The sequence below is a fragment of the Apostichopus japonicus genome, chromosome 7 (genome assembly GCF_037975245.1).
Source record: "Apostichopus japonicus isolate 1M-3 chromosome 7, ASM3797524v1, whole genome shotgun sequence".
Lineage (NCBI taxonomy): Eukaryota > Metazoa > Echinodermata > Holothuroidea > Aspidochirotida > Stichopodidae > Apostichopus > Apostichopus japonicus.
The window spans coordinates 22,741,331-22,757,179 of record NC_092567.1 but is presented as its reverse complement, the minus strand read 5'-3'; the positions used below and the strand labels follow the sequence as shown (position 1 = coordinate 22,757,179).

Sequence of the window (15,849 nt, the reverse complement as noted above, 5' to 3'; positions counted from 1 at the left end):
GACAAGCAATCTGTTAATAGAATTTGGAATGACCTAGAATTAGTAGGTTAATAATGAATGCATGGGGATCCCCAGTTTCAGTTTTTAATACCCCTCTATAGATCTCCTCAAAGGAGGTACAAGAGACTTATATAGAATTAATAAATTAATAAATAATAATGGCGCAAAAGGATCAATGATATAAGCACACAAAATAAAAGAGGAAGGGAAATATAGTGTCAAACCAAACAGAACTGATATAGAACGGACACTGCACATACTGCTGATACCTGCAGCCGCTGAGGTTGAACCAATTTGAACATAAATCATAACTTTAAAATATATCTATTATTTTTTTTTTCTTTTACAAAACTGTGATCAGATTGAGAAAGATTTTTCACTCTGTTTTTGTTGTGGCTTACTTGAAAAAGCTGTTCCTTTCGGATCGACAAGGGTCTTCTCCTAAAATAAGGCTTAAGTGATCAATTTCTTTCCCTTGTCAAAAATCGGTACTCACAAAACATAATAAAATTCATCCCCCAACCTCGCATCAACGCAAAGTTCACACTTTCTCTCATGACAAACAATACTCTACCAAAGTTTCCCACAACCACGGCGGTAGCTTTACTATTATTAACACAGCTAACTTAACAACAACAAAAATACTACGACGAAAATTATGAAAGGTTTTGCAAGTAAATTTGTCAAATTATATATTAATTTGAAATAGGCCTATATACATTTTTTGACATTGTGTGTTTGTGTATTTACCTCGGCAATCCGATCTTCTTCGAATATATATCGCTGGTTTGATGTTGTGATGTTCTGAGCCAATTCATTTAGAAAAGTCATAACTCATATTTCAAACAAAGGACAAGCCAGATTTATCTAAAATATATCTTTTTTTTTATCCAGGCCGAACATCTAGTTCGTTCATAGTTCTGAGAAAAATTATAAACCAAATGTGACAGTTGATGATCACCATAATAAAGGGAAACTTTGAAACTTCGTGTCGCACCTGCATGCACCTGCACCATGCACTACCTGCATGCAGCTCCCAGTATATAATTTATGCTCACTAAACTTGTTCAAAATGTTCTTGCAAAATTTCATATGCATGGGCTTCAATTTGATTGATATTCTGGAAAACCCCCCTTTTTGCAACCATGTAAAGGAACCGGAAGGACTAATTTATCGAAACAATTGGGTCTGGATATCAAATCGAACAATTGGGAAACTAAGGTTGTTAGATATATTATTCAACGTGCTATAGAGAGCCTGCGGCCTATAGCCTGCAGGTCGACTTGCTTATCCACAGCCTTTGATAATTTATTATGATATAGTAAGTGTAGTCAACGACAATTTCGACGTCGTTAAATTCCAAATGTAAACGGCATTATTTTTTTCTTCATAGTTTTTACCTTTTGAAGATATTACTACTTTAGTTTTACAAGTACATTCAACTCCATATGCCAAGTATCACAATGTTCTATAGTTTACACCATAATAAACTCTGGAGTGCGTTTTCTTTTTCGACCAACTCAATAGTGTCATCTGCGTATAATAGAGTAAACAGTTTAATAAAAACTTACACTTCGGCGTTACTAAGAACTGCTTTCATCGAAATAGACAGATCATTCAACCCTTAATAGTAACGTCCAGTTGCGTCGCCAGACATTTCAACCTAGGGGGGGGGGGGGGCACAACACTTAATTAGGGGAACAATGTTTATTTGTGAATGCCGTTCTGGGGAAGGGGTCTAATTAATGAAATTATTGAAAAAATTATATAGTAAATAACACTGGGGGGAATTTCCCCCTTGTCTGACTCCTATGGGCCTATAATACTTTGGAAATAGTCAGATTTCATAATCATCCTTGATAACAGCGGGGCACTTCATAACGTTCTCATAGAGATTATAAATTAAGCAACTTGCCATTAACACTACAGCCGATAAAGTTTAGACCACAGACTATAGCTCTTTCCACCAAGTCAAATGCCTATTTGTAAATAATGAACGCACAGTAAATAGCGATTTTGTTTTCTTACTGTTATTATTATTTTTTAACTTATTGTCATCTTTAATGAGGGTATAGTCCTGCTCAGTGCAGAAGCACTGCTTTCCAGAGGAGCCCTAAGATAAAGTTCCAAGATAGAATAACGCGTAAATATATATGGTCCAGGGGTAAAGTGGTTCCTCCTAAAACCGGCTTCCTCGTCACCAATCAGCCCATGGTTACTGATGTAATAAGTACCAATGCATTCGTTCAGGGTCGTTATGAACCGCTTTACCAAACCGGCGAAACCGCTTAACAGAGTAATAACCGCGTTATAGTTGTCTAAGTCATCGGGCGAGTCTTTGCCCTTGTAAAAAGGCATAATTAATTCATTGGTCCCAACTAGTTGGTATAATGCAGGCCGGAGGGAAAGAAAAACATTAAATAATTTAGCTATCATAGAGATCACGTCATCGGTAATATATTTCAAGAATTCATTGATAATTCGGGCAGACCCAGCAGATGTATTATTGTTTACCTTATTTATTAGATATTCTCAACTCTTCTAGAGCAGTAAATGCGTCTGTTACTAAGCTCAACATTGTCTGAGAGAAGAACCAGGAATAAATCTATTCGCTTCGAGAGTAGTAGGGGATTTTCCAGCAACACACTAATTAGCAAAGGGCGCCATCATATCGGTCCTTACTAGTTCCGCGAAAGTTGACGAGCTGCATTCTCTGAAATCACTGAGAATTTCGTTGAGGAATCCATGACGGACACTTAGGGGCAAAGTACCTGCAAATTCCTTAAAGGCATTGAAGACTCGCCCCAAACCGCACTCTGAAAAAAAGTTAACTTTCCGTTGCTTGCAAGTGAAGTTTTCTTCTTGTCGCTACAAAATGCAGACAGTAATGAAACGTGATACCTTGTAATCTTTTATCTAGACCTGAGATGTCCATCGCTGCTATGTACACTGTGTTGTGGGTACTGACCGTAGCTGTATGTATTGACTGTACACTAGTGTCTAATTACCGAAGGGTAGCAAGATGTGTGTGTATTGTCTGGGATCGAACTAGGTCAGATTACCGGCATGAGACGTTTCTTTGTGCGCGAGTCTTCACACCCTTTAATGCACACATAGTGTGCCATCTTCATTCTAACATTTGGTTTTTATCACTCATTACTAGCACATTTTAACAACGAAATGTTGCCCATCCTTCATCCTTTTCGATCACGTACGCATAACTGAGTATAAGCTTTGAGCGGCAGTAAAAATTGTATCCGAAATGAAACATACTGGACTTACACTTTCGATTCTTCTCGGAATTATTGAAGACAAGATCTTTTGAAAACATATTTTCACAACTAGCTTATAGATTGAGATATGTTAGTGCTATACAAAATCTTTGGAGATCTGTCAACAGTATCGATCACGCGCATTAGGATCCATAGACGTACCTACGGCTCTGTCTACAGCTCTGGGTCCTAACAGAGCCGTAGATAGAGAGGGCCGATATAAGAGGGCCCAGAACCGGAGATATGTACGGCTCTGAGAGGACCGATATGACAGCGCCCTCTGTTAGAGGCTGCAGATTCCCCACCCCCCCCCCCCCCATTAAACAGCAAGTGTTCATCTGACAAAGTTGCCGAGATTTAAGTCCAGTACACAGATCATCAAACTTGATTGCAACGTGGCAAATTAAAGTTTGACTGCAATGAGTAAAAAACGGATGGCGCCCTTTCGGAACGAGTAAAAAACAGATGGCGCCCTTTCGGAACGAAACCATAGGGAAACCTCTCTCCGCGGTAACTTGCATTTAAACACACTATACATATGCATCTGAAGAGTAGTTTGCAAGCTAACCCTGGCTGAAGTTCATACTGCACGTGCCTAAGCTGACCATTGTCCTTTATCTAAAACAGCAAGGAGGTTCTACTACATATGGGGAAATTAAATCAGTTAAGTTTCACATCTGAAATGAGACCTGACCTTTAGAAATTCATAGGGATTGACTTCTGCAAACCTTAAACAAGCTTTCACCAATACCAACTTGTGGAGCAATTTTACTTATCATTTGGGTAATCTACTATGCATATATCTCTTTTGAAGGTGAAGTTCTAAAGATAATTTACTTTTGATATATTGACATTTGAACCTCTGCAGGCCCCAAATGATCTTCCTAAAATAATATCCTTCTTGTACTCACTATAAGAAAGACACATGCCTAGTATGAGCTGTGATGTAACCTATCTTGAAATATCTACACTTACGTGTGTTTATAAGACTCTTTAAGAGTGTGAAATTTGATGACCCCAAATGACCTTTGACCTCCACCCTAAACAAGAAGGTTCTTGTATTCATTATAAGGGAGCCACATTGAAAATATGAGAGCCAATAAAGTTTCCTATTTGAAGATATCTTGTTAAAAGGATTTTAAGATTTGACCCCTGGTCAAATGAACTCTGAGTAAATGGACTCTGACCTACACCAAATTGTGTAAAAAAATTAAGTACACAAGGATATCCTACCATGCATATATGAGTTCCTTTTGATGTTCAGGTTCTAGAGATACAGCCCTTTTGAGATTTTCACATTTTGCCCTCTGCTGACCCCAAAATGACCTCCACTCAAAACAATAGGGTTCTTGTACTTAATTCCACATATGAGAACTGCAGAGATTACCCATCTTGAGATACCTTGTTTACAAGCTAGGGCATCACATGCACACACAAGCACCAACTTGACTGCATAGGTTACTTGCCTGCCAATAGACCCACATACTGTATGAGAACTGCAGAGATTACCCATCTTGAGATACCTTGTTTACAAGCTAGGGCATCACATGCTCACACAAGCACCAACTTGACTGCATAGGTTACTTGCCTGCCAATAGACCCACATACTGTATGAGAACTGCAGAGATTACCCATCTTGAGATACCTTGTTTACAAGCTAGGGCATCACATGCTCACACAAGCACCAACTTGACTGCATAGGTTACTTGCCTGCCAATAGACCCACATACTGTATGAGAACTGCAGAGATTACCCATCTTGAGATACCTTGTTTACAAGCTAGGGCATCACATGCTCACACAAACACCAACTTGACTGTATAGGTTACTTGCCTGCCAATAGACCCACATACTGTATGAGAACTGCAGAGATTACCCATCTTGAGATACCTTGTTTACAAGCTAGGGCATCACATGCTCACACAAACACCAACTTGACTGCATAGGTTACTTGCCTGCCAATAGACCCACATACTGTATGAGAACTGCAGAGATTACCCATCTTGAGATACCTTGTTTACAAGCTAGGGCATCACATGCACACACAAACACCAACTTGACTGCATAGGTTACTTGCCTGCCAATAGACCCACATACTGTATGAGAACTGCAGAGATTACCCATCTTGAGATACCTTGTTTACAAGCTAGGGCATCACATGCTCACACAAACACCAACTTGACTGCATAGGTTACTTGCCTGCCAATAGACCCACATACTGTATGAGAACTGCAGAGATTACCCATCTTGAGATACCTTGTTTACAAGCTAGGGCATCACATGCTCACACAAGCACCAACTTGACTGCATTGGTTACTTGCCTGCCAATAGACCCACATACTGTATGAGAACTGCAGAGATTACCCATCTTGAGATACCTTGTTTACAAGCTAGGGCATCACATGCTCACACAAGCACCAACTTGACTGCATAGGTTACTTGCCTGCCAATAGACCCACATACTGTATGAGAACTGCAGAGATTACCCATCTTGAGATACCTTGTTTACAAGCTAGGGCATCACATGCTCACACAAGCACCAACTTGACTGCATAGGTTACTTGCCTGCCAATAGCAAGTAACCAAAAAGGAAAAGAACAAGACTCTGCTTAAACTTTGTTCCGATCTGATGGTAGCCTATACGGAAGTTTAAGGGTCAAACTACCAAGGTACAATTCTGATCTGTTCTTTGCTGCCCTGGTTGCTGCCCTGGGGGGGGGGGGAAACAATTTCAAACTGGAAGAAGAAAAAAAAACATGCAAAAGCATCATTTTGCAAACTTAAATACCTTTAACGGTTTCTCAAAGGGGAAGGGGAAAGAAAGGCAAAAAAAAGAGAAAATACTATTGTAAATGTCCGACTCCAAAAAAAGGAGAGAATATACTCCACGCCCGACACCAAAAGTTAAAAAAAAAAAAAAATACTGTACTATTACTCTGAAATTGTTGAACTTACTATAACAAAATACTAGTCACCAAGAAGGAAAAAAACAGGAATAAAAAATAGCTGTTCTTGACTATGTACAAGACGGGCAACACCATTCCATACAACATCTAGTACAACAACTGTATGAGGTTCTAAACACATACAATACAGAGGTTGAAAACGCCCTCTTTTAATAGTGGAATACGTCGGCCAGGTACTAGCGGGACTTGATCCCGGAGATTTCAATAGAAATTTTTCAAAAATTAAAGGGTAGAAAGCATTAAAGCATCTTTGAAATTAAAATTTTGTTGAATCTTGTTCTTGGTGATATTGGCGGTAAATTCTATGGAAGAGAAGGTGGAGGTGGAGAAGGAGATGTGTCTACAATTTTAGCATTCATTTTGTTTCGTTTATTTCTGCCATTAATGATAATAATAATAATAATTAATAATAATAATAATTAACAGTTCTTATATAGCGCAACTTACAATAAAGTCTCGCCGCGCTGTACTTAACCCTGGTCATTGGTAACTTGTCGCACCTACACACACTGTGCACAATTCAAACAATCTCTCCTGGGGAACCACAGTGCACCACAGCCACGTGTCCCATGGGGGACTTCCCATTGTATGCAGCCACAAACCGGCGCACCCAACTATATTTACAAGTCACCTCGCAAGTCCCCATTTATACACCTGGGTGAAGAGATGTACATTTTGTTATTACATAGTGATAGCAATGTAACAATACTAGCAAAACTATGACATAGTTCCATAAAGACAGAAGAGTTTGTTTTAATAGTAATTATAAAACCATTTAATTATTAATAGAGGACATTTCTTGATGGAGAAAATAATTGAATGCAAATTATATACATGCATTTGGTGTGGTCTTACAACCTTTTGTCAGGTTTTTAAAAGAGAGACTGGGGTGTGTGTGTGACAGTCTCTGGTTTACATGGGAGTTTTTATAGTTTTATAGGATTGTTAGCTCAGTGGTTAACGCCGGTGCCTTGCAATCATAAGGTCCCGAGTTCGAGTCACTCCTAGATTAATGTAGGTTGTCCAGTTACAGAGTTGTTGACAATTCATAATCATGGACGTTAGATATGAATCTAAGAGACTGACTTCGGTCAGCTTGTGGCTTTGATAAGCCAGTGAGGCTTCTTCGCGAGTTCCTGCTTGCAGGAGGATCTAATATAAATACAGACATACATACATGCATACATACATGATTATACATAAGCAGAAAGTTGGTTGACAAGGAAGTGACTCCTTGCCATATTTTGTATGAATGAACATTAAACAGTAACACTGCAAACAAGATTCATATCTGACGACCAACACTGATCCTAATGTTTGTAACAAGTTGATCATCTAAGCTCTACTTTTGAGGTTATCATGTGTATAAGGTTTTGAGACATAATATCTTAACCCAGGATGAACCGTGTTGGGTTATCGGGTGCATGCTTACAAAATCCTAAGACTATGACCTCTTTTGAACTTTGACCTTCACAGAACGAATAGGGATTGTGTACTCAATAAGGTGCATCATATGTACGAAGTATGGCTTCCCAAGTTCCCTCAAACCCTTACTTTAATGTCTCAATGTGTGTTCGCCAATGAATTTCGGAAAACAAACTTCCGAAGCAGATTCAATGTTTCTTATTCTAAATGCACTCTGACCAGGTGGGTTTAATTGAGATAAGCTGTCGCAATTTAAAGAAAGAAATGAATTTTCGGTTACCCTTGTGGCGCAAACGATTAACCGTAAAATCACTGCGACCGCCCATATCAGCATGTTCATTACACAAATGTAACCTACATATACTCGTATCGTCCATATTTTTGACCCAATTCCACGGAGGAAACGTCTGAAAACATCTGTTTATTCCTTGCAATGGAAGGAAATGACACTTTTTCGCACGCTGCATCGGTAAGACTGAAATTAAGATACTATTCAAATATGGACCTAACACAGGCTAGCAAACAGGCGTAAACGTTCGTAAACAAAACAGAGATATTTGATTGGCGCATGATCTGTTGGGCGGGGCTTGCAAATTTTGATTCAAGTTTGTAGAATCTACAGACTCGTTAAAAAATCTGGCGAATTTTCTCCAGCTGAAAAGGTTTAACGACAGATAACTCAATAAAAAAAATGATTATTAATACTAAAATTGCAAGGAACGATGCTATTTTCACTGAGCTTTCAGGGCAGTAAGCTGGAAAGTCGAAGTTAAAATTTAGCAAACACACATTGAGACTTTAAGAGTAATCATATTCATGTGGTTTTCAGACTTTGCGCTCCATTGACCTGAAACGTCCTTTGGCATCTACCAGTTTCAACTGGATCATTACACTCACGAAGGTGGGGGAGAGTGAAGGGGGTAGGCTACCTACCATGTATGAACAACAAAACATCATGTTTTGTGTTATCTCTGTTGACCCCAAATGACCTTTGACCTCTACCAATTTCACTGGGGTTCTTGTACTCACCGAGGTGGATCTACAATGAAGTTCAACAAAGATGTCATTTTTTTGGAGTCACATGAAACGCTGGCATATCGAAAGCTGCTATTTATGTTTACATCGTGAAGGTTCTACTTCAAATGCCACCATATTTATCCACTCGACCACAGCACCGGTTAAAAATAGCATATATACTTACTATGTAGTTACATCACTCCATACCAAGTACATTAGACATACTGTTGAGGAGTTATTGCCATTAAAATCATTTAACATTAAGTCCCGCCCACTCATCAATATGCAGGAGATGGGAACCACAAACATGAGGAGGAACATCTACACATAATGGGGCATCTACCTACCAAGCATGACATTGACTCAACTCGTGCTTCTTGAGATATCGTGTTTATCAGCTGTCGCACCTGCACACACCACCAGCTCGGTCGCAAAGGTTACTGAGTCTTCAGCATCGTAACCAAAACCATTGCCTAATAGCACACACGATATAACCAGTGTTCGACTTATGGCCAAAAAATTGCATAGCAACAAATTTCGACAATTGCTATACAATATTTTTGTTGCATAGCAGTTCCCCAATATTGAATAGCAGTTTTGAAATTACCACAAAACGGACCAAATGTTGGCGATCAATGTATTAACTAGAAAATGTTTGTTTATTATTATATTTATACTAGTGTTGCTACGATAATCGTTTTCAATATCGGTATCGGCCGATATTTGCAATATCGGCAGCATATCGGTATCGGTAAAATTGTGCCTAATTGCCGATAACAGCAAACCGATATTGAACTTTTCTTTTTAACAGCAGAGCTACCTGTACTTATTTATACTTGCAATGATTTGTTAATCTGCCCAAGACGATCCATTTCTTTAGCGTCAGTTAAACTCAGATTCATTTCGATTAATATCCATGGAAACCTGACTCTCCGTAACATCTAAAAACACGTCTACGGCGCGCGAATATAACCAATGACCTTCGTGAACCTTGGCCTACAAACAGCATTAGTGCAGCATATATACACTGTACTAACCATTCATTTCCTCAAAGGCCTCCGTGAAAACCTTGAACATGATGCATACAGTAACTGCACAGTTCAGCAGTGTTGGAAAACCTTGTTCAATTTCCCGCGAGCATAAAGGCGTGGTGTCCAGGGGCCCGTCTTAGGGCTATGGTGGGGTTATGGGGTAGAACCCCTCGTGGGGATCCTGGGGGAGAAAGCCCCCGAAAATTGTCATTTTTTGCGATGTCTGGCGAGGAAAAAATTCGCAGTTGAGGATGCAAAATACTGACAACTTTTTTATTTAAATTGTCACGAAACTGATGAAAATTTTAAAATGACAAGTTAAAGTAGCTATATTATCGTATAAAATGAAAAGAGATTTAATCTGTATTTCAATCTTTAAAAAGTGCAACTTACAAAACTTCCGATATTATGAAACAAACAACGTTCAGCAAAGCCCCGTTTCTAGACTGCCTAACAATGAATAGCGTGCACTATGCGTACATTTTTACAACTGCAGTGTTTAACCCTATACCCAACTACTGTACCACGGTACATGTGCTGTGAATTTGCCCAGGTACCTTCCCAACAACTGTAAGCTCATCCCCTGTGTAACACCTGTTTGTTAACATTTTTTGGCACGTTGCCAGGGAGTTTAGTTACGTGAGATCCGTAACCGCCGAGGTGGTTAGGCTATTTGCTTTACACTTAACTATGGTAGGATAATATTTTTTCAGGTTTTTTTTTTCGCTATACGGTCAAGTGAATAAGTTGTACATTGAGTATAAACTCAATAAATTATAACTTCTACATTGTGATCGACAGTTCGTAAGTTAAGGTTTGAGTGTTTGCTCCCAAATCTGACTAGAAATTTGTATCGCACAAATCGGCACAATGTGCGATGCTGATTTGGAAACGTCTCGCAAGTTTGTCGTTTTGGATCGCATTTTGCGATGCGATACCGAAAAATCGAACACTGGATATAACCTTATTGAGTGCTAGAAGAAGTAGAATTTGAGTGCTAGTAAATGTTGCCACAACTGTTCTGGTTAATATCCAAGCAAAATCTTGTTCTGGTATCATATTTTTAAAAGCCTTGGTCAGGGGCTAGCCAAGTAGCCATGTTATCTAATATTACTTGACAGTAATCTGGAGTAAAAGATAAAATATCGGAAAGTTCTCCCAGCCTTTTTCATGATTCAAAAAGCATCACCTGTAGATCATTATTTTATCAAATGGAAGGACTCCTCACATTCATCTTCTCTCACCCCGGTTCACCTCTTTCTCCAATATTTCAATCGCATCTTGATCCAGATCATCTTGTTTCTGCAACAAAGCTAAGAGTTCTTTTGGACTAGCCTTTCCATGGTTTTTCTTCCTCCATAGAGCAAAACTTGCATAGATTTTATCCTTACTACGATTGTTATCTTCTTCAATCTGATCCAATTCATACCTTTTAAGCTTAAGACCACCCAGAGCAATTTGTTTCCATTCTGCTCCGATGTAACCAGATAATTCTGAGAGCGTCGCATCGCTGACGTCCGTGTTGGTTGTCACCTGAGGAGCAGGTGGTCCTAAATAAACACGGAAACAAAAACAAAAAAATTACTGTACATATCATACTTCATACTCCTGTCAAGGTGAGTTCTAATTCTACTAGTATTGCAAATATCACTCGCAGAGGTTGCACTGGCCCGATTCACATTTGTGCAGCGTGTTCGATTCCTTAACTATCTCCCAGCATATAATGTGGCTAATTCCCCCTCCGAAAAAGGAACCTGAATGCAGGCGCGGCGGAACGGAAAATTTATTTGGGGGGGCTAATGTGTGGAGACTATCTAAGCGGAGCGCCACCATCAGTTGGCGCGGAGTGTACAAGAAAATTTTGGGTTTTTTCAAACCCCCAGATGGCCGGAAACGGCATTTCCCAAATGTTTTATGTTGCGAATACCTAGCCCTAAAATATGGGTCTCAAGCCTGCAATTTCTCAGATTGCACGTAAAAGTCTGTAAAAACATTGTAATTTGTGTATTCGATGGTGTTTCAAGAGAGTAGCTATTACTCGTAGTGTACTCGCAAAGACGTTTTTGAGTATAGTAAGGGCAGTGGCAGAGCTAGGGGTATTGGTCAGGGGGGCAAGAATGGTCTGTAGGGGCGCTTTCGACACTAAGCGGAGCGCCACCACAGGTTTGCGCGGAGCGTACAGAAAATTTTTGAGTAAAGATACTCCCTAGATTGCAGGAAATGACCCTTTCCGGGCCTGCTAATTTGCAGATAAACGGAAAATAAATAGGTGTCGTCACCATTTTGTCGGAAATTACACCAACAGAATATGACAAATGTCAATAGGTATTATGAGAGCGCAATAAAATAGTCAATAATCGCGAATAAGTAAAAAGTAGTGAAAAGCTGAAAGCAGTCCATATGTGTCCATCAGGGGGGGGGGGCATCCACCCTTGACTATATATGGACGCTCCGCCACTAAGTAAGGGGATGTTGGAGAACTGGCTGAAATGAGGCAAGTCATTGGCCTAAGACAAGTTGTGTTACACTTACCGGTACTCACACTCACTGCTTCCACTTTTCACGGGGCGTGAAGACGCGGTTGGGGTGACAATGTGGTCTATAGCCAGGGGACGGGCCGAGGGTCCTCCAGCAATTACTAAACTTATTACACCTGTATAGTATACGTGTGCATCGGACAGATCGACAAGTATGCATTGAAAAATTGGCAGATGCACGTTTCGGAGCTTTGGAAAATATTGGGGGGGCTTATCATGCATTTGCCCCCTCAACTTTTGCATTGGGGGCTGAGCCCCCCCAAGCCCCCCCCGGTTCCGCCGCCACTGCCTGAATGAAGCCAGTGCAACCTCTGCGTAGAAGAAAAGTCGGCAATGTTATGTACCAAGGACAGTGTAAACAAGAAAAAAACAGGGCTCATCTCAAAGTGTCGCCATGGCAACAAACTGCCCGACCATGCTTGGAAGAAATAACATGTTAAGGTCACATAACACGAATGTTTACGTCCAGTTGTCTGATGATCCCCGCACACTGCAGGCATAAAACTCAAGTTATTATTTTTATTTAGATTTTGACCTTGACTGGTGACCTCTGCTCTCTAGTGGCACTCCATTCCATGTTGCATCCACGTACAAATTCAAGTGGTTGGGACGGTTTTCCTTCCAAAGTCCATGCATCACAAACACACGCACTTGTTTGTACATTCCTTTCAAGAACCATCACTACTTAAAATGACCATCTCCAAGAATAATTTAATATTTATGACTGGGTGAGAGTGTTTCGAGGAAGGTGGAACCATCTAAACACCATTCTGCCCCTCCCGATCCTCCTCATTCTTCCTCTGACAAAACTCAAAATTATCTGGCAATTACATTGCTGACATACAAGTTTATCCATGATTCATTTATATTGATTATTGAAATTTATACAACACCTAATTGTATTCTGGTCATTTGATTGGTCAATTGCTTGTTGATTGCATGCAAAATCCCCTCTATTCCACTCTATGACATAGAACCATGGGTTATATTTTTTTGGTAGCACTTTTTTCAATGGTAAGAGAGCAGCGAAACCTGTCTGTTCAAACCAATCTGTTGCATGAGTGCATTTTACCCATCTATAATACAAATATCCAATTCTGAAGGTCTTGTATAAAACAAATAACGAATGGTTTCCATTCGTGCAATAGTGCAAATATTTCATTCGTTGAAAGATGTAACTTGTTCCATTCAACTCGGCTGCGCCTCGTTGAATGGAACAAGTTACATCTTTCAACTCATGAAATATTGCACTATTGCACACATAACCATTCATTTATTGTATAATACTTACTTGCAGTTAATTGTGGGTAAGTATTCTTGATCCTGTCTGCCAACTTATTCAGATCCAGATCATACAAAGTCTGACAGAACTCATTCAGAATATCTAATTCATGTGATACTTTCAATCTCTGTTCAAGGGCAGTCATAAGGCCTAGTCCAGGGCTTCTGTCATTATAAATCCCATCTTCTATCGATGCCGGCAGACCGTATGCCTTAGCAATTTTCAAGGCACTTTCCTTTGTGATATCATTGGATAAGTGTATCATCATAACTCTATGTTCCCTTGTAGACATGGTGTTTTCAGTTTAGCCAATTTAATTGGTTATCAATGGTTATCTTCTGAGCTATCAATGGATCAATAGATCAATGGCTATCTTCTAGGCTAGCCACAACTTCAACCTAAAAGAACAAGAAGAATCACAAAAAGTTTGCTATAGTTTTTTCTTTCTTTTTCGTTCCTCTATATGCAGTGACAGATTAAATAGATTAACAGTTAAATAGCATAATGATTCAATCACTTGTAAAAAGCATCCCCTAATGAAAAAAACAAATCACACAAAACACTGTGAACTTTCTCTTCTTTTCAAGATATGTAAAACAATTTCAACTCATGATGCTTTCCTCATTTTCTCAACATGTTAGCTATTATGTACACAGAAATATTGTCAAATATTAAACTTTAATTCAAGTTATAAATTCACAATATAACATTAAATACTAACAATGTGTAAGGTATGATAGCCTACACCTCAGCGTGGAAAATGTTGTTTGTAATTACACTTCCTTCATCGCAAAACTCAAAGTTCAACCCACCATGTTACAAGATAAAACTTCACAGGGTTAAAACTTATTCCACAAGTTCCAGTCTGGACAGTTTTAAATACAAAAATATTAGACTGTTCGGACCCGAGCTGTATGCCAAAAATGAGATCAACCCTCCCGTCCCTTTCCTCTGTTATAGCTGCCATTAAAATTATATGAACTTATCAAATCAAAAGGAGTTTAACCCTGGTCAACCTGGCGAGAGGTCCTACGGGGGATAATACGGGGGATTATAGAATAGACACTTTTTTGGGGGGCCGTGGCTATTCTTATGACAGGTCGTAACAATTATTTATAAACTATTCTTACGACATTGGCGAATTCATGTGCAGTTACAGTAAGTAAATAAAGCAACTGCGCCTGTAGTAGGGGTAACCCTAACCCCAAAGTTTAAACCCTAACCCTAACCGGAAATTATTGTTACTCCTGGTCGTAAAAATAGTACTCCTGGTCGTTAAAATAGCCACGTTAAAGCAACTGCGCATGCGTAACCGGAAATTATTGTCACGACTAGTCATAAAAATAGCCACTCCTTTTTTTTTTTCCTTGGGAGAGTTGTCTATATGAACTTGTATGTGTAGACAAAAACTTTTATATCTTTGTGGAATAGAGACTCACAAGCTGAAATCGAGATGTTAAACACACCTCCAGTGTTTAAATGCTCATGACTTCTGATCGGGGTAGAGGGTACAAGACAGCTGACAATTATAGTATATATATACTGTAAGTACTATAAGATTAAGTAGGGATAAATGCAAGGTTTTGCTTATATTAAATTCTTAGATTGAAGTTGAAATATGGGGAAGGGAATGGAAGGGCGGTTTGTTGAAGTGGTGCAATTCTTCCCTGGCTGAAATCTCTGAAATGGATACAAGATAGCAGTGAGTTAGCCTAGGTCTTTAGACTAGGCCTATACAGCTAGATATGAGAAAATACAGCATGGAATTCAATAACTGTAACTAATACAAACCTTTCTGACACTGCTGGTACTACTACTAAGTCTTCCGAAACTGAGAAGGCCGTGTTGTACAGTCCAAACTTGTTTTTCATTCGTCTAAGATGCACGCATTTGTCTTATCATGTATAGTATAGCCTATCAAATATGTACTATCACTTATCAGTATCACAATGAGTGAAGCCTTTACATAAATCTGTACCGACAGTGCAAGTCAATGAGGCGCCAAAAAAAAGTAATAACTATACAGATTGAGGTTTGTGTGCACAGTAGCTCTATGTAACTTCAACCTTTTAACACGTTGCGCAATACCGGGGAAGATCCCTTTCAATATGGGCGGCCATTGAGGTAAAAAATAATAATAAAACGAAAAAGGAAAGTATTTTCGAAAGCTTCTAGGAGCAGATGACATTTAATCTGTTTAACAGGTTTGTCTGCATTGTGGAGGATTTGTCACAATAAACAGACCCCTCCCCACTGGGCAGATGCAATATAACACAACTGTCTAGTGTACAGTACATTAATATATATATAGGCCCGTGGT

At 39.3% G+C, this 15,849-nt stretch overlaps 1 protein-coding gene across 2 annotated transcripts; it reads right to left on the bottom strand.

The window, feature by feature from the left end:
• Positions 1-2,860: 2,860 nt before the first annotated feature.
• Positions 2,861-15,555, bottom strand: LOC139969777 (uncharacterized). 2 transcript variants are annotated; one of them, XM_071975031.1, is made up of 3 exons: positions 15,321-15,555; positions 13,539-13,927; positions 2,861-11,260 (listed from the first exon to the last, which is right to left on the bottom strand). In XM_071975031.1, the coding sequence occupies exons 2-3, from the start codon at positions 13,819-13,821 to the stop codon at positions 10,941-10,943; spliced, it is 603 nt and encodes a 200-aa protein (XP_071831132.1). In that variant the 5' UTR covers positions 13,822-13,927; positions 15,321-15,555; the 3' UTR covers positions 2,861-10,940. The 2 variants fall into 2 exon arrangements, with proteins under 2 accessions (XP_071831132.1, XP_071831133.1); XM_071975032.1 differs by lacking the exon at positions 15,321-15,555 and adding an exon at positions 14,969-14,989.
• Between the last annotated feature and the right edge of the window lie 294 nt (positions 15,556-15,849).

Coding starts and splice junctions, on each gene's coding strand:
- LOC139969777 (XM_071975031.1), bottom strand. CDS start 13,821: ATGTCTACAAGGGAACATAGAGTTATGATGATACACTTATCCAATGAT. Junction 11,261..13,538: donor TTACCCACAATTAACTGCAA/GTAAGTATTATA, acceptor GTGTTTATTTAG/GACCACCTGCTCCTCAGGTG.